This window comes from Pectinophora gossypiella, chromosome 28, assembly GCF_024362695.1.
Source record: "Pectinophora gossypiella chromosome 28, ilPecGoss1.1, whole genome shotgun sequence".
NCBI lineage: Eukaryota > Metazoa > Arthropoda > Insecta > Lepidoptera > Gelechiidae > Pectinophora > Pectinophora gossypiella.
Genome location: NC_065431.1, coordinates 6,047,152 through 6,065,409, shown reverse-complemented (window position 1 = coordinate 6,065,409; position 18,258 = coordinate 6,047,152). Strand labels below are relative to the sequence as shown.

Here is an 18,258-nt window from a genome sequence, read left to right as displayed (position 1 = left end):
TCAGAACAAAGCCTTCGAGTGGCTCAACAGAGGCACCGCACAGATCCTGATGGGTCCTCGAGGCGAGAACAGCGCTATTGGCAAGTCTGCTCATAAGGCCAAGTTACCGGTAAGCATATTTCAATCGGCTCGCAACAACACACTTCATATTTCAATCGGCTCGCGACAACACACTTCAGAACCTCGAGATTGACCCCTGATTCAGTACGTTTTGCTATCGACCCACTAGGGTGACTGAGGAATCAGAATTCTCTAATCTGACTAGGGAATGCAATACCGACTTCGATTCCGCGGGATTGGAAATATCAAAATCAAAAAATGTAAAGTTTGGTTGGCTGAAAACGACGAAAACTGCTTGTTTGTGCAGGGAGGTTAATAAAAATACATTTTTAGAAAGAAAACAAAATCCTTTTTTCTTCAATTCTTCAATATTCCGAGACACGGATCATCTTACTTTCGGACAATCAAGTGATAAGCCTGTAATGTCCTAACCAAACTAGGGATCACAAAGTGATCGTTACAAAGGTGTAAAGGTTTGAGATGATCGTCGTAATGCAATATGACAGGAGGATGACCTGGCTGGCCGCACGTTGGCGCTGCCAGCATGCGCCGCATTCACAGCTGCCACAGACGCCGTTCCTCCACCTGGCATGCACCAGGACCACATGTTCAACTTCTTGGGTGAGACATTTTGTTGGTTCTAACACATCGGCCGACCTTCTCAAGGTGCTTCATCTGGCTCCGCCATCGCCCATCCCGTCTCCCACGCCACCACCTCCAGGCCACGGCCTATTGCTGTACGCTTCACTCGTCGTGCAATTCGAGACGAGATTTTATCTTCCGCCAGGGTGCGCCGAGCTGTCACAACTGAAGGCATGAGTTTTGAAGGAAAACCAGCTTCCATCTATTTCAATGAAAGATTAACACGCACCAATCGTCAGGTTTTCTATGAAGCAAGGAGGAGAAAAAATAACAACGAATGCAAGTATGCCTGGACGAGAGACGGTCGGGTCTATGTGCGTGAGAAGCAGGGAGCGCCACGGCACCGATTACGATCGCAATTAGATATTATAAGAGTTTTTGGTTCTCTTTTTGTTGGCTCTAACGTTAACTAATTATCCAGTAATTTTATTAGGACATAATATTTTTTTATCTGTTTCATGTTTACGTGCAATTTTGCTGTGCATATTATTATTAATTCGTTTTAAAATGACTTATTATCACTACACACTAATCACTCATTTCACACTTTTTCTCTCAACTAATTCATACTACGAAGATAACTGTTTAGTTTTGACTATGCATCACGTAAATCACGCTTATAATCTATATCAGGGTGGACGGGATCTATTTTTAATTTTGCATCTAAATATTGTGATAGTTTTTGTGATAGCCAGCATAATCTATATGTTTACTATATTTTACAAATACTCGTTTTGTTATATACAATGACGCGTAACAAATATTTAAAAGTTGGTCTGTTTAATCCTGGCACACTAGGGAAGCACCATGACGAAATTATATTGTCTGTCACCCAGAAATGTATAGATATTCTAGCAATTAATGAAGCGTGGTTGAAATCTGGTGAAGAAGGGAGAGCTCCTTCTATACCAGGATATAACTTTCGGCTAGCTCCGCGCCCTTCTACTACCGGGAAAACTAAGGGAGGCGGTGTTGGATTTTATATAAAAAAAGGACTTGTCGTGAAAATGTGTCAACATCCAATATCTCAAAATGTAGAACAATTCTGGATTAAATTGAATATAAATAAGACTAAAATTATAATTGGAACAGCATACCGGCCCCCTGATTTTAACGTTCAAACTTTTATTGATGCACTTTATGAATCTGTTAATGTCTTCTCACAATGTGACAATTTAATATTGCTAGGCGATTTTAATATAAATATGCTTAATAAAGATGCTGCAGACGTAAAAAAACTTAAGGAATTTTTAGATATTTATAGTTTACAGCAGGTTGTAACATCTGCTACACATTTTACTGATCACAGCTCAACTTTACTTGACGTTGTTTGTACCGACGCTCGCGTGCGTCAAGTAGATATCGAAGTTATCGGAAATAAAAAGTCGAATCATGCATTTATCTGCTGTCAGTTCAATTTTAAACCTCCAAAGCTCCCACCTAAACGTCTAACTTATAGACCTCTCAAGGACATTTTACCGCAACAATTCAATGATGATGTAAGCTCAATACCCTGGTGCCAAATCTCGACTCTAGATGACGTTAATGATATGGTGTCTGTTTTTAATTGTTCGTTATTGACTTTATTTGATTTGCATGCTCCTATTAAATCCATCGTCATTAGACGTCTTTCGCATCCATGGTTCACAGATACTATAAAGACAATAACGAGTAAAAAGAATGCAGCTCATTTGAAATATTTAAATACTAAAAAGGACAGTGATCGCGAGTATTTTAAAGAATTAAAAACTGTAGCCCACAAAGCTCTTTTCAAAGAAAAAGCTGCATATTTTAATTTAAATATTAATCAACACATTAGGGACCCAAAATCCCTCTGGAAAAACTTAAAAAAATATGTTCTACCTCCTAAGATCGAATTTGAAATTCCTAGCCACCTATCAAATCCTGTGGAAATTAATAACCAGTTTTTGACTTTACCCGGTTCTAACTTTGTAAACAATCTCGATTTGTCTCATTATTTATCAAATAGATTTGGCACAGCTACGTTTCATATTGAATGTACAACTAGTAATGATATACGTAAAATTATTTCATCTCTCAAATCAAATGCACTTGGTAATGACAGTATATGTTTGGATATGATTACTATGACTCTACCTTGTACACTAAATTCTATTCTTTCAATAATAAATAGATCTATTTCTACTTCTGTCTTTCCCAATACATGGAAGATTGCTAAAATTAACCCTGTCCCAAAAAAGGATAGCCCACAAACCCATAAAGATCTTAGACCCATTAGCATCTTACCTTGTCTTTCAAAGATCCTCGAAAAAGTTGTTTATTTGCAACTAGTTGATTTCTTAGAGAACAATAATATTCTTCCCGACTTGCAATCTGGCTTCCGAAAGGGGCGCAGCACATCCACAGCTCTCTTAGACGTAACAGGTAATATCCTAGAAGCCCAGGACAAAGGTATGGGCACTATTCTTGTACTTTTAGACTTCTCCCGTGCATTTGATTGTCTGAATCTAACACTGCTTTTAGCTAAGATGGCTTATTATGGATTTAGTGCAGCCACAATAAAATGGTTTGAAAGTTATTTAATGGAACGGCGTCAATATGTAGAGATCCACAGAGCAGATGGTTCAGTTTCATCATCTTCTCCTGAAACTATTAGAAGAGGTGTGCCACAAGGTTCGATTCTAGGTCCTCTTCTTTACATTCTTTATAGTGCGGATATAACTAAAAACATCAAAAAGTGCAACTTTCACATATACGCTGATGACTTACAATTATATTTAAATTTTCATCCTCAAGACGTTGATGTAGCAGTTAAAAATATTAACGAAGATTTAGAACGTATATCCGATTGGTCTCAACGTAACTGCCTCGTATTGAACCCTGATAAGTCGAAATTCATGGTATTAGGAACTCGTCAGCAAGTTGATAAAATTATCTCTAGTAAACCTACTATAATGTTGCAGGGTAACCTGATTTGTCGCACAGAGGAAACGCGGAATTTAGGACTAACGTTTGATGCTCTACTTCGATTTGAAACCCATATAAAAGACATTGCACGGAATTGTTTCTATCGCTTAAAAATTTTATACAAAATTCGTGACCTCCTTAATGTACAACTTCGTATACGGCTCGTAGAATCTTTAATACTGTCCAGGTTTAATTATGGCGATACAGTTTATGGTCCACGGCTATTAGAGAAGACTAAAAAAATAATTCAACGTGTCCAAAATGCTTGCATGAGATTCTGTTATAAAATTCCACCACGGAGTCACGTAACCCCGTACTATAATTCCTCAAAGATCCTCAAAATGTCGAGTAGACGCCACATTCATCTCGCTACTCTACTTTTTGGAGTTATTAAAACACATAATCCAAATTATTTATACAAAAAACTTAATTGGTCAAATCGAATGCGACTACAAAACCTTCATATTGGTAGACACAAGTCCAATTCCTTCAGAGGTAGTTTCAAATATGCCGCAGCCAAAATTTGGAATAACCTACCTCCACCCTTACGTACCGCTAAATCTATTATCTCGTTTAAAAATAAAATTAAGACATTTGTAATTAATATACAGTTTCAACATTCTGCCATAAATACCCTTATCTTCTAATTTTAATTTTAATTGTTATTTTACCTCCTACTCTGTATACGCAAAACCTTATCTTTATATTTAACTGGTTTCATAATTGTATGACAACCAGCAACAATTTATTTAAGCGACCAAAATTTACCTATAGTTATCCTAACTATCCGGGCCATACGTTTCACATACTGACACACACCCTATTCACACAAACACACACGCACTTTTACACACCCTCTTAACGAACATACGCACACACATCCTAACAAACACACGCAAATATACCCTCTACTTGCACACTTTATTAACACAGTTCATTAATTTTAAATTTGTTCTGATTATTATCTAGATTTAAGCATTTATATTATTTTGTTTTAGTGTTTTTGGGGCACAGCTGAAAATCAGCGTTGTGGCACTCCCTCAATGTCGGAGTGTCACAACATATGGCTGAGCTGACGTCCCTTTTTAGAAATAAGTTTTTAATTACTTTGTCACTCCTACTGTGTACCAATACCTACTTATACCTAAAATAAATGATTCTATCTATCTATCTATCTACATAACATATCATAGAAGGGCATCCTTTGCCCACCTTTGAATACGTTTATCCTGTAAACTAGACTAGATTTCGCGTGGTTCGCTCGCTGCTAAAGCAGCTCGCGTGTCCTGTATTTGTTCGAATCTTTGTATGGCGGCCATCTTGTTTTCCCACCATTTTTTTTACGGCGATAGAATTTGACCAAGACTTATGAAAAAATAGGTCTCATGAAAATCAAAAAGTTCCAGATGCGATAGGTTTGCCAGGCCGTAGGTTGTCTTCCTGACTGTAAATTTGTGTTCAATAAAGTGTTTCATTCAGATCTCCCTATCCATCCATAGGGAAGGCTCGTGCCCCAGCAGTGGGGACGTTAATGGGCTTGTGGCGGCTTGACAATCGTGAAAACCGTCGGCCAATCAGCGGTCGTTCCCCGCCCGCGCTCCCGCACACACACGGGAGTAGGGAGAGACACAAGAGTTTGACAGTACGATATAAGAAGTGGAAAAAGGAAATGGCTAAGTGTGTGCGCTATTTTATGGTAGATGAATGATTGGTTAGTTAGGTAGTTAAAATTAATGGTGGACTGTGAGAAGTGCAATAAACGTTTTGGACGTAAAATTTTGTGTTGTGATTGGAACGTACCCAACTGAACGAGACAAGGTAAAGAGGGATTCAGCGGGCACACACCGCTGCCATCCCCAAAGGCTGATCATGATGAAAGTGTTTCATTATTACTATAACCAACAGAGGCTGGCTCCGAGTACTACAAGAACCACGTGAAGAAGACTGGCCGCAAGGACATCAACGTAGAAGATCTGTCGGAGAAGTTCGAGATGGGTGTCAACACGTTCTCCATAGAGGTGGGCGAGTCGACGCGCCTGCCGCTGCGGCTGCCTGACAAACTTGGAGTGAGTGTGCACTTCATTGTAATGATGATGATGATCTCCGACCGATTTCGAATACATCCCGTTTAGGGACGGTACTGAAAAGTATCGGCGTCCGAAGGACGTAATATACGATCCCGACGACCCGATTACTACTCTCAAAAGAGATACTTTTTACGAAACGTCAAAACGAAAGTTTTTTTTGAATTTGTATGGAAATAGCAATAGAAAAAGCGGTCAAACGTGGTACTTATTTTTACTTAATCCACTATATTTTGCGATATCTACGCGTGCGTGACTGTAAGAGAGGTATTTTATAATTTCCGTAATACTAAATAATTACGTTATAATGTAAGTTCAAGTAGTCGAGGAGCTCGGTGGCGCAGCGGTAAACGCGCTCGGTCTGCGATTGTTGAAGTTAAGCAACTTTCGCAAAGGCCGGTTATAGGATGGACCACAAAAAAAAGTTTTCATCTCGAGCTCCTCCGTGCTTCGGAACGCACGTTAAGGCGTTGGTCCCGGCTGCATTAGCAGTCGTTAATAACCATCAATCCGCACTGGGCCCGCGTGTAGGTTTAAGGCCCGATCTCCCTATCCATCCATAGGGAAGGCCCGTGCCCCAGCAGTGGGGGCGTTAATGGGCTGATGATGATGATGGAGTCGAAAAGTAAAATCATATTTGATTGAGTTTTGATCATCTTAGACGGACTTTTATTTCTAGATTGGCATTTTGACCCAGTCAAATACCCTATTTCACGTTTGGCCTATTTCCCAAGCCACACTGACTCCGACATGGACTGTTTCTAAAATCTGACGCTCTTGTTCATTCACAGGAAGGCGGTGGCGAAGAAGAAGAAGAAAACGAAAGAGAGCTCGGTGAAGGAGAAGAAATGCCTAAAGAAGAACCCATGAAACGTAATGCCTTTGCTGATTCGCTTCAACCTTGGAAGTTTAAAGCGCTCAGCTCGTTATCTAACTCAGTTCCGTAAAAGTCGTCAGTGGGTTAAATTCCTCGTAAGATCTACATAATATCCGGCTTATATCTTCTATCGTGTGGGTTGTGAGGTGGATGACCAACCTCATCAACCCTGGTTTCAAGGCTATTATTGAGCCATCAAATGCCCCGACCTGACTCAAGTAACGACTACGTACTTACATCAGTAAAGATCCACTCGAAGCACGGATCATCAGCTGATAAAGAATATGAAAGGATACAGGGGTAAGGTATATACATAGGTATCATAAATTATTATCACGTGCTCAGCGGTGAAGGACAACATCGTGAGAAAACCCACACTCCCGAGAAATGCATTTGCGGAGGTATGTGACCTAACTTGTATTGGTCTAGTTTTCCCTTCGCGGGTTGAAAGGTCAGACAGGCAGTCGCTTCTGTAGAAAACCGGACCTGTCAAATCTTCAGGTTAGGTAAGCAGACCCTGTGGAAAACGGAATATTGCTAGAGAGATGATGGTAAGCAGACAGAGACTATGGAATTCCATTTGTTTCGATCCTGACACATTTCTCTTGCTTCCTCCACACACAAACCCATGCGGGTCATACGGTCTTCACCTAGCTACCTTCTTCAACAGAGATGAAAGACCTTCTCTTCAAGATGTGGTACGACACGAGCAAGCCGACGACGGTGTCTCTGCTGCTGGGAGACTACCACCAGCTGGGATTGTGGATGGCAGCTGGTGGTAAGGTGGTGGCGTTTGATCCTGCGCCCACGCTGCATAAGGGGCTGCTGACACCGCAGAGGATTAAGAAGGGTAAGTTCTTTGTGCATGGCTTATCTATTAAGAAGTACATGAACTGGCGAACTTCGTATTACCCTTTTCCATGTTTTCTCATCGTTTAAACCTTCCCTGGACTTCCACGGATATTTCAAGAGTAAATTTAGCCAAATAGGTTCAGCTGTTCTCGAGTGACTAACGAACAGTCAGAACATTGTCAGTACTATTCAGAGGCGGAGGACAGGAGTCCTAGCACGGCTTTGAAATAGACTACTCTGGGCGCCAAACCACTCGCGTCAGACAGAGAAATGCGGGGCGGAAGGCAAGAGGGAAACCACTACCCATTTCTCCCAAAAAAGGAGCATGGAGACTGCTACACCGAAAAGAGCGTGGCTTTTAAATTTGTGATGATGAACATTTATTGTACAGGTGACGAGCTTCGTCTCCAGCGCATCAAGGATGAGATGACAGGAGAAGGAGGCGGCGAAGAGGAGGAAGATGAAGAGGCTGGTGGTGGTAAGATCACTTCACGGATGTAAAGTCACTGTCGATAGTCATTATCTTTTGCAACTTGGCTAAACGCCTAGGACGGAGACTCTTTTATTACCTTTGATGTGTTTGTTCTTGGCCTCAGACTTGCCCGAAGGCATTGACGAGGCCTAAGATGGTGCCTGTTCACTCTGGCCTTGAAAGCACCCGGGTTATATACATTCGGAAATACAGAAGACGGCAGAGAATTCCACTCCCTAGCAGTGCGCATAATGAAGGACGATGCGAAGCGCTTTGTGCGAATAGTTGGGGGTTACCAAATAGGGATGGAACCCGGCCGTACGTCTGCAAGTCCGAAGATAAAAGGGGAATGGTGGAATGAGCTCGTGTATCTACACGAGCTCCTCCTGAAGTGCAGTCTGTAGAATATCGACATACTGGCGAAATTTCGCCGATGTGCTTAGGGTGAAAGGAGGGTTCAAATCCGGCAAACGTCATGTTTCGATCTTTCTTTCTTAATAATCCTAGCGCATTAGGTCAATGAAGGACTTTCCTCAAAAATAATATCAGATGGCGCTGTACAGATTTTCGCCCTTTAACCATCTAATTTCATGGTTAACAGGCGTATGCATCTTTTATCTTTGTTTTTTGGGTATACATGATAACCCTAGTTATTACACCCAGACACAATTACATCTTCCACCCATTATTATTCTGATCAAAATGAAGAGAAGTAATATATATGTAGCAACATAATTCTATACATAATGTGATCAAGCAACAATTATTTTTATTTATGCTTCTGCCATTACATTGTCATCATAATCATCAGCCGTATGACGCCCACTGCTGGGCATAGGCCTCCCCCAAGGATCTCCACGACGATCGGTCCTGCGCTGCCCGCATCCAGCGGCTTCCCGCGACCTTTACCAGATCATTACACCAGATCATCAGATACATTGTATTTTAGAATAATTATGTTCCCGAGTAATGAGAAAATAGGTAAGTAAGTACCTAATTATCACGTTAAAGCTGTACAACGCCATTTATATTATTATTGGCGAACGTAGCCTGGAAATTCCTCATGTTCCTCCAAATGATGATCAGATTTTAACGTCTACTTATTGATACTTCTACTTTCAGAGGGTGAAGCCTTACCGGAGCCGGAACCAGAGTTCGTCCCTCCAGAGTCCTGTCCTGTGCTGATGGTGTTTGCCAGTCCAGGGGAGTTTATTGATAAACTCGGTAAGTGACCTTCTTGACGTGCTGGTAAACGGCCTTCGTGAGCATTAAGAGCAAAGAAAGATAAGAGCATTGGTCTCCCTGGAGACCCTGGGTTCGTTTCCCGGTTGGCACATATCATAAAAACTATCTTCTTAGCGTTACCCCGTCTTCACAGGGTCTGATTACCTAAGGTGAAGATTTGACAGGTAAGTATGTTATTTTACAGAAGCGATTGCTTGTCTTCCAACCCGCGAAGGGAAAACCAGCTCAAGACAAGTTAGGTCTCCGAAACGCATTTTTCGGGTACGTGGGTTTCCTCACGATGTTTTCCTTCACCACTGAGCCATGTGATCATTTACGATTCATTTACGATTCAAACATGGATTTGAAAACAAATGAATGCGACCTCACATTGAGAATGAAGCGTTCTTCCAACTGGGCCACCACTGCGACTCTTTTGTTTAATCTATCATCACCTATCATCACCAGCCCATTAACGTCCCCACTGCTGGGGCACGGGCCTTCCCTATGGATGGATAGGGATATCGGGCCTTAAACTACCACGCAGGCCCAGTGCGGATTGGTGGTTATTAACGACTGCTAATGCAGCCGGCACCAACGGCTTAACGTGCCTTCCGAAGCTCGGAGGAGCTCGTTAAATCTAACAAATGATTATTTCTGATTTTCAGTGGAGAAGGGCGGTTTGGACAACAAACAGATGATTGCGCCGTACTGGTTGTACCCAGTTACGGTGACCAACGAACTGACCTCCCTGCTGAAGGAGAAGAAGCCTGGCGCCAAGGGAGACGCTGAGGAGGGCGAAGATGTCGCTGCCGGTGAGAATACCCCGATACCCGGCGGCGTGGTCGACGGTTTCCCTCATTCAGCGCTTATCGCTATCGACCTGCTAGGATCGATTCTTTTCAAATATAATCCTGTCATACTACGCTCTGGGCTGAGGTTCGCTCCTCGACTTCCTCAGACCTGCTGAGTTTTGTACCAGGTCAGAGCCCTCATCGCCATAATGCCATTTCCGGCAAATCTACAATAAGTCACGTCAAAAAAAAGGGTGTAGCTCACATTGGTGTCATATCATCTGTACTCCTGAATCTGATGTCCCGGGTTCGAGTCTCGGTTCCCACATATCACAAAGATCTCTAGTTTGGTTAGGAAATTGCTAGCAGATCACCCGATTGTCTGAAAGTGAGGTGAACCGTGCTTTAGAAGGCACGTTGTTCCCGGTTACTACTGACTCCACTCTCACCCTTGTCCTGCTCGGGTCCTCTGACTTCACGTCGATGACTCATATTACGCGTCGGGAAACACAACACCAGCAGCATCAGCCAGCATCAGTGGATCAGCTACCACCACTGCTACCTCGTGAACGGTCCATCTAATACCAAACTTTCTCGTCCAGAGGAAGAAGCTTTGGTGGAGCCCCTGGATGACGCCGCGATGGGCAAGTATTTCATGAGGATGGGCCGCACCGTCGCCTCCGTCAGGGGCAGGGTCGCGCAGAATGAGAACTACTTCATGGACAAGCCTAACCGGGATAACCAGGTATTATGAACTACGTGGTATTATGATCCAATCTGGTCTACAAGACCCCACTGCTGGGCAAAGGTTTCCCCTTCCTCTTTCCATTTTTCGCGGTTGAGTGCGTACTCCAGCCAGTCCCTCCAGTGTCCAAGTCGTCACGCCATATCTGTCGCGGTCTACCACGACGCCTGTACCCGTCATGAGGCATCCAATGCGATGACTCGTGACATGTTCTACTGGAGTGTGGATGAGTCGCCAACTACCAGGCCAGGCACCTTGGCCTGACGGGGTGCGTCCCCGAGGTGGTCAGCAATATGGGAGGATTGTCAGATTTTCCTGGGGAATTAGGCTGGCTGAAGTGATCCAGTCGTTTCTGGTGTCACGCAAAATAGGCGCTCAGACGTGGAGTTGAGGGAAACGGACCGCGTATACCAATACCATTTCTCTTTCCTTCTCTATTCTTTCTTCTCTTTTGTGTTCTTGCAAATAAATGATTGGTTATTACCCCAGGACGCAGCGAATGCAGTAATGGGCATAGTCGTTGACAACATAGAGCCCTACGTACATTGGAAGCCGTCGCTTATAGACGGTGTCTTGAAGTATGGCGACCGTTTATACACGATGTCGGTGCCTTCCGCGCGACAACGGCCTAGACTCGTGCCTTCTGAGGTGCAGAAGGAGTTCCACGTCACCAACTTTAATGTGAGTACATACATACATACAATCACGCATACCCTTACAAGAGTAAGCGTTCTTTCAACTTGGCTGCTCACTTTAGGACCCCGATACCGACCCCGCCGGCGTGGTCGACGATTTCTCTCAATCAACGCTTATCGCTATCGACCTACTAGAGTCGATTAATTCTTTCAAATATTTTTCCTCTCAGACGAAGCCCTGAGCCAAGGTTCGCGCCCAACTGGGTACCCTCAGGCCTGTTGTCTTAAACGTTGTACCGGGTGAGAGCCTTCAGCGCTCCCCATTGTCCGGCCAAGTAGTTAATGCCATCTGCGGCAAATCTGCAATAAGTCACGCCAAAAAAAACTTCAATACTCCTGCAAATTTACTGGTTATAATGTATTGAAAGCCCATGGTGCCAGCTTTACTGGCATTGATTTTGATAACACTTGTTTGGCTGTCAGGTAAAACTTGAGGTGGAAGGCAACGTGGTGAATGGAGATGTCAAAGCTGGCGATACTGGTGGCGTGCTGAACCTCAAACGAGGGTTGAAGAAGTTCTTCGAGGCTGGGGTAAGTTTTTTACTGTTATTTGTCACAATTAATGGTAAGAGCTTTGACTCACGTTTGGTAGCGAGGGTGTACTGCTAAAGGATATTTTTATGGTACCGAACTAAGCCACAAGTTGGTAGTGTGACTAGGGATCGACGATCCAACGGTGTTATGTTTGGAAGTTGTATATATGCGTCACGCTGCGTAAACTTCGATAGCGCGTCTGCATTATTATTTTATTTATGAATGGTGGCGCCATCTGTTGCATGTGGACGGAACTAGCTGGTCAACTAGTTGGCTTCACCGCACACGATCTGGAAATTACGGATCCAAGGCACTTTCCATGCCACATTCCCTAATAAAAGTATTAATATAGATGGCGCTGCATAACGCTGCCTTCGTTTATCCTTCTAATTTTATGGATTTCAGACATATGCATTTTTTAATTCAAATTCAAAATTCAAAAATATCTTTATTCAATAGGTAACATAGTTACACTTTGAATCGTCAATTTTACATGACGAACGTCTCATCCGCCTAAAACTACTGCAGCTTCTCACAACCTGTATAGCCGGGGAAAAGAAGCTGCAAGAAAAACCTCGGCACAGGGCCGTAGACGTTCTTTAAAAAAAAAAAATGTTTGTGTTATTGGGTATTAAATAAAATGATGACCATTGTTATTACACCTAGGTACAACACATCTTCCACCCATTAATCTTCTGATCAAAATAAAGAGTAGCAATATAGGTAATAATAACATAATTCTGTACAAATCTGATCCAAATATCACGCAATATATAAAGTCCCTCACTTGGATAATATAGTCGTGAGCTTGCTCCTTGGTCTAGTAGTTAGAGCGTTGGGCTCACGATGTGGAAGTCCAGGTTCGATTCCCGATGGAAACATTGATTGCATCACTTTGTGAGACTGTCCTTTGTCTGGCATGGACATTGCAGGCTGAATAACCTGATAGTCCAAAAAATTAAGACGATTCCGTGCTTCGGAAGGCTTCGTTAGTTGATCCTGGCCTACTAGCCCAAATACCCCCAGTAACCCGCAGTGGAGGAGCGTGGTGAAGTACGGTCCATACCCCCTCCGGTTGATTGAGGGGAGGCCTGTACCCAGCAGTTTATGTACGTTATGCTATGTTCTTTCACTTGCCTTCACCAGCACAAACATGGCGTGATCTGCGCGAAGGACTACTGCGTTGGGGTGTGGAAGGCGGCTGACGACAAGGCTTTCTGCTACTGGGACCCCCACAGCATCGGCCCCACCGGGAAGATATCCCCCGGTGGAGCAGCTGGCCTGGTGCTGTTCTCCACCCTGGACGAGCTAGCTGAGACATTCAAGCATAATATTGATGAGCTGGCGCGCCCGGGAACTAACAAGTTGGTCAAACTCGTCAAACTGCGTTTAGAAGCCCCTCCTTATTTAAGCATGATAGTTGCTTATTCACTTGACCACCATTAAAATTCAAAAATATCTTTATTCAGTAGGTAACATAGATACACTTTGAATCGACATTTTTTACATAACGAAGGTCTCATCCGCCTAAAACAACTGCAGCTTCTAGCCGGGGAAAAGACGTTCTTAAAAAAATATAAAATGTTTTTTTTTTTAAATGTTCCTCTTGTAAAACCTCTTTATTGATACTAAGGACAGTACTGGCTGCATATTTTGTTCAAATTGTCCGTTTATGTGTGCTTTGAGTGGTTAAAACGGCCACATCGAAGCAATTAATCTAAAAAAGCAATATTGAAATTTGATATAAGTATGCCCATAAAAAAGTAAGTGCGCAATGCAAACAACTGTCTAATAGCAATATTGCTTTCCTAGTTGAATTGCTTCGATGTGACCATTTTAATCCCCCAGATCTTACTTGTCTTTTGGGCCTTTTTACTACTTACTTTTTTACAGCACATCACTCGTCGTGAGCTCAAGTATGTTACGTATTATGTTATGTTGTTTAAACTTCTGCCTTTCCACCAGGTATTCGATATCAGCTGTGAAAGTCTTCTGGGAGTTCGCGAAGACGCCCAGCCCGGTGTCGCCGCAGGGCGCGGTGCCCGACGAGGGCTACGAGTGGAAGGTGCTGACTGCTTACGTGGAGACGGCTAGGGGGCGCACCATCCTGCGCGGCAGCCGCCCTGCGGACCTCAACAAGTTGGTATTGTTTACGTCTCTGACCTCTTCAAAAGCGTAATATGTCTTTAGAGAAGTATTTCAGGGCGTCTTTTCTTGAGAGGTCTTTCGAAGCATCGTTAAAGAGTTTAAAGACGTCTTTCGTCGAGGCGTCTTTCATCGAGGCGTCTTTCGTCGAAGCGTCTCGGCATCTCTCACCAAGAAGTCTTTCGTCGAAGCATCATTCATCCAGGTGTCTTTCGTCGAAGCGTCTTTCATCGAGGCGTCTTTAGTCGAAGCAGACTAAGTCGAGGCGTCTTTCGAGTCATCTGAGGCGTTTTCACTTGCTCGTGGCTTGTCTTTGGATGCGTCTTTCAAATCGGTTATCACTTGTCATAGCGAGTGTGGTGGGGTTTGTGATGTTGGAGCCCGTTTCTTAGTTATGGCTATAACACAGTTGGCTGGACCATGATATACGGTAATGCGGCTCACCACCTATCACGTTGGTCTAACAGAAAACTCGGGGAGGTGTGGGTACTTAGTTCATCTTGTGATGGATGTACCTGTGACTTGCCCAATTGGGATATAGTCGTCTTCTTTCTCTATTGTGAGGGTTGTGAGGCAGATTACCAGCTTCATCAACCCTGATGTCAGGGTTATGATTGACTCACCAAAGGCCACAGACATGACTCATGTAACGACTACGTACTTACATCAGTAAGTAATTACCGAGACCAACGGCTTCACAATCATCTTACTTTTGGACAATCTGGTGATCAGCCTGTATTGTCCTAACCAAACTAGGGGTCACATGTCACAAAGCAATTTGTCCTCATCGGGATCCAAACCCGGGAACTCCGGATTGTGAGCACAATGCTCAACCAGTGGACCACGGAGGCTCTCGTATGCTTATGTTATGGTTATGCTGTATCCCAGGTTCATCAGGGATGCTCTACTGCAGTCGTCGGCGAGCGCGATCGTTGCCGCGTGCATGTCTCACGTGCGCCGTCCGCATCTCTGGACCAGGAAAACTGTACGTATAAAGTAGTATAAGAAACAATCTAAAATAACAGCGCCATCTAGTGGTTGGCGATGGAACTACGTAGAAGACGAATAGATGGCATTGAGAACGCAGTGGTAATACTACTGACGGAATATAGGTGGCGCTAGAGGTGACTGGATAAAACAGTCAGTGTAACCGTTACTGGCTGATTTTTTAAATACTCTGTGAGTGTGGAGTATATCTCGAATTGAGTTCGAGTAAAATAACTTTATTCCATTTCTGAACTCCTCTAATACTAGATGGTGCGATTGCTACAGAAACAGCTTCGCGTATGTTGGGTTACGTTCCTATATCAACCCGAATAACATTTATTCGAAAATTACCCAAAGACCTACTTCTAACAGTTGAGCAAAATATAGAATACTTTGTATGGCGGCCATCTTGTTTTTCCGCCATTTTGTTCTTTTTCACGGGCGATAAAATTTGGCTAATGTTTAAAGGCGTTATAAGAAAAAAAAATATCTAGGTTTGATTGTTTCGCCAGACCATAGGGTGTTTCCCTGATGCGGAGCAGTTTTCGTAGATCTGGAAGTTTTCCCATACTAAATGTGACATCCCACCACCCATACATCATTTTTACCCTCCGATGTTCCTGTGGACTTCCATGGTCTGCTACAAGTGACCTCATGCATGATGCAAGGTCACCAACCCTGGTGTCAAGTATATTTCACTTTATACCTACAGGTGGACGAAATACTTGGTATTGGCTGCAAGTTGTTCACTGCGTCATTGGCTGCACTGGGTTACGAGTTCCGTCCAGGAGAAGACGTGCTGCTTCCTCTTCAGGTAACATGACACCGCATAACATAGCATAGCATAACACAGCATAACGTAGCATACCATAACATAGCATAACACAGCATAACGATCCGGAGGCCCCGGGTTCGAATCCCGGTAGGGGCATATCACAAAAATCACTTTGTGATCCCTAGTTTGGTTAGGACATTACAGGCTGATCACCTGATTGTCCGAAAGTAAGATGATCCGTGCTTCGGTAGGCACGTTAAGCCGTTGGTCCCGGTTACTATTTACTGATGTAAGTGAGTAATCGTTACATGAGCCATGTCAGGGGCCTTTGGCGGCTCAATTATAACCCTGACAGCAGGGTTGATGAGGTTGGTATTCTACCTCACGACCCACACGATAAGAAGAAGAAGACAGCATAACGTAGCATACCATAACATAGCATAACACAGCATAACGTAGCATACCATAACATAGCGTAACACAACATAACGTAGCATAACATAGCATCACATAACATAACGTTGCATAACAGCGATGTATGCGATACAGCAATGTATGTACAGGTAGTACGTATGGGTGTTAGTGACAACTTAACAAATACTGACGGGGATGATTCAGGCCATGATTCTAAGTTAATATCAAGTGGAATTTCCTGTCGGAAAATTCACGGACATTTTAATGTTTCTTAAACTATTTTCAGGTCTATACTTTTGCGACGGAAAATTCCACTTGATATCAACTCAGAATCATGGCCTGAATCAGTCCTCAGTTATCGTTACGATGTCACTAACACTCTATAGGCTGTTTACGTTTACGCATGTTTTGCCCACTAAATTGATACTTTCCAGGTGTTGAAGAGATTCGTGCTTGGTTCTAACTACGTGCGTTATGAGTTAGAGCATGCGTTCAGCGGCAGATTAGAACAGAAGGAGCCATCAGAGATGACTGTTAGGTGAGGGAAACCCTTCTCTATCGTGTAGCTAAACAACCTCTGTGGTCCAGTGGTTGAGTGTTGCGCTCACGATCCGGAGGTCCCGGGTTCGATTCCTGGGGACATATCCCCCCCCATTAGGGAGTACAGGTGTCAGTTTATGTATGTATGTATAATTTAATACACACAGTTGTTCGTTCATATGACCTACCTAATATAGTGTAAATTATGTTGGTAACTAACTTTCCGCCCGCGACCATTTTCCATCCCGTATTCGCCCCCTTAGGAAGAATCATTGTTACCTGTCTTCCAATCCAGGGCTGCGCTGGAGCGCTTCTTCGAGCGTCACACGCATGGCATCCTTTGGTCGGTGCCACACGCGGTGGCGGTCTGGCGCGTCATCGGAGCACCCTCTTACTACATGATGGAGCCCCACGCCTGCGGCCCCACCGGCCTCCGGATAGACGCCATGGTATGATGGCTGTGCCAATCTTTTTTTTGACGTGACTTATTGTAGACTTGCCGCAGATGGCATTAACTACTTGGCCGGACAAATGGGGAGCGCTGAAGGCTCTCACCCGGTACAACGTTTAAGAAAACAGGCCTGAGGGAGCCCAGTTAGGCGCGAACCTTGGCTCAGGGCTATAGTAATTTCGTGTTTTGACGTTTAGTAAAAAGTAACTGATTTGACTAGTTGGAAACTGGCCTATTCTTTAAGTAGTAATATTGTGTTTTGACGTTTAGTAAAAAGTAAACTAAGCTATTTCATTTGCTTCGATCCTGACACACTTCTCTTGCTTCCTCCACGTTCATCAATAATAATTGTTTCATGCATGCATGCTCATTAGCCTTGCTCAGGGATACGGGTGAAGACCTCAACGGTTGCAGAGGCGGAGATGAGAGCCATCGGTACGGTAATGCAGGACGGAAGAGGCGAGTCACAGGGACTGTAACCTGGAACCTGACAGAGGGCAGCAGTAACTCCCAGTACTATTAAGAGGCGGAGGACAGGAGTCCTAGTATGGCTTTGTAATAGACTAGGTACTCTGGGCGCCATCACACTTGCGTCAGACAGAGTACTGCGGGGCGAAAGGCAAGAGGGAAACCATTGCCCTATTTTTCCCTAAAAAAAGTAGCATGGAAAATGCTGCACCGACAAGAGCGTGGCTCTTAAATTGATGATGACGCATGCATGCTGGTTCAGAGCAGATCGTACTGAACCTTCTGTGAGGATATCTCCAATTTATCTATCATAATTGTTAATTTAATAATTGCTTTATAGGATGATGGAGCCGCTTGCGTTTTGACATTCACTTCACCGAAGTTGATGGCTTATGCGTTAGTAACTTTCAAATGTCATAATTATTCTTCTTCTTATCGTGTGGGTTGTGAGGTGAAATACCAACCTCATCAACCCTGGTGTCGGGGTTACTATTGAGCCGCCAAAGACCCCTGACATGGCTCATGTAACGACTACTAACTTACATCAGTA

The 18,258-nt window shown here is 43.5% G+C and overlaps 2 protein-coding genes across 2 annotated transcripts in view; one reads left to right on the top strand and one right to left on the bottom strand.

Annotated features, from left to right (window-relative positions):
* The window catches only part of LOC126379162 (zinc finger protein ZFP2-like), a 127,884-nt gene that overhangs the window by 34,588 nt on the left and 75,038 nt on the right, over positions 1-18,258 (bottom strand). The gene's annotated exons all lie outside the window — the stretch shown is intronic.
* LOC126379090 (uncharacterized) overlaps positions 1-18,258 on the top strand; it is a 51,472-nt gene that overhangs the window by 18,501 nt on the left and 14,713 nt on the right. Inside the window, exons 25-42 of the mRNA XM_050027653.1 lie at positions 5-109; positions 567-681; positions 5,557-5,717; positions 6,527-6,608; positions 7,283-7,462; positions 7,856-7,942; positions 9,059-9,160; positions 9,829-9,975; positions 10,557-10,699; positions 11,189-11,380; positions 11,818-11,925; positions 13,075-13,292; positions 13,894-14,067; positions 14,962-15,058; positions 15,773-15,874; positions 16,684-16,787; positions 17,085-17,238; positions 18,049-18,104. Coding sequence (XP_049883610.1) covers positions 5-109; positions 567-681; positions 5,557-5,717; positions 6,527-6,608; positions 7,283-7,462; positions 7,856-7,942; positions 9,059-9,160; positions 9,829-9,975; positions 10,557-10,699; positions 11,189-11,380; positions 11,818-11,925; positions 13,075-13,292; positions 13,894-14,067; positions 14,962-15,058; positions 15,773-15,874; positions 16,684-16,787; positions 17,085-17,238; positions 18,049-18,104 — 2,327 coding nt within the window. The remainder of the gene's footprint in view (positions 1-4; positions 110-566; positions 682-5,556; positions 5,718-6,526; positions 6,609-7,282; positions 7,463-7,855; positions 7,943-9,058; positions 9,161-9,828; positions 9,976-10,556; positions 10,700-11,188; positions 11,381-11,817; positions 11,926-13,074; positions 13,293-13,893; positions 14,068-14,961; positions 15,059-15,772; positions 15,875-16,683; positions 16,788-17,084; positions 17,239-18,048; positions 18,105-18,258) is intronic.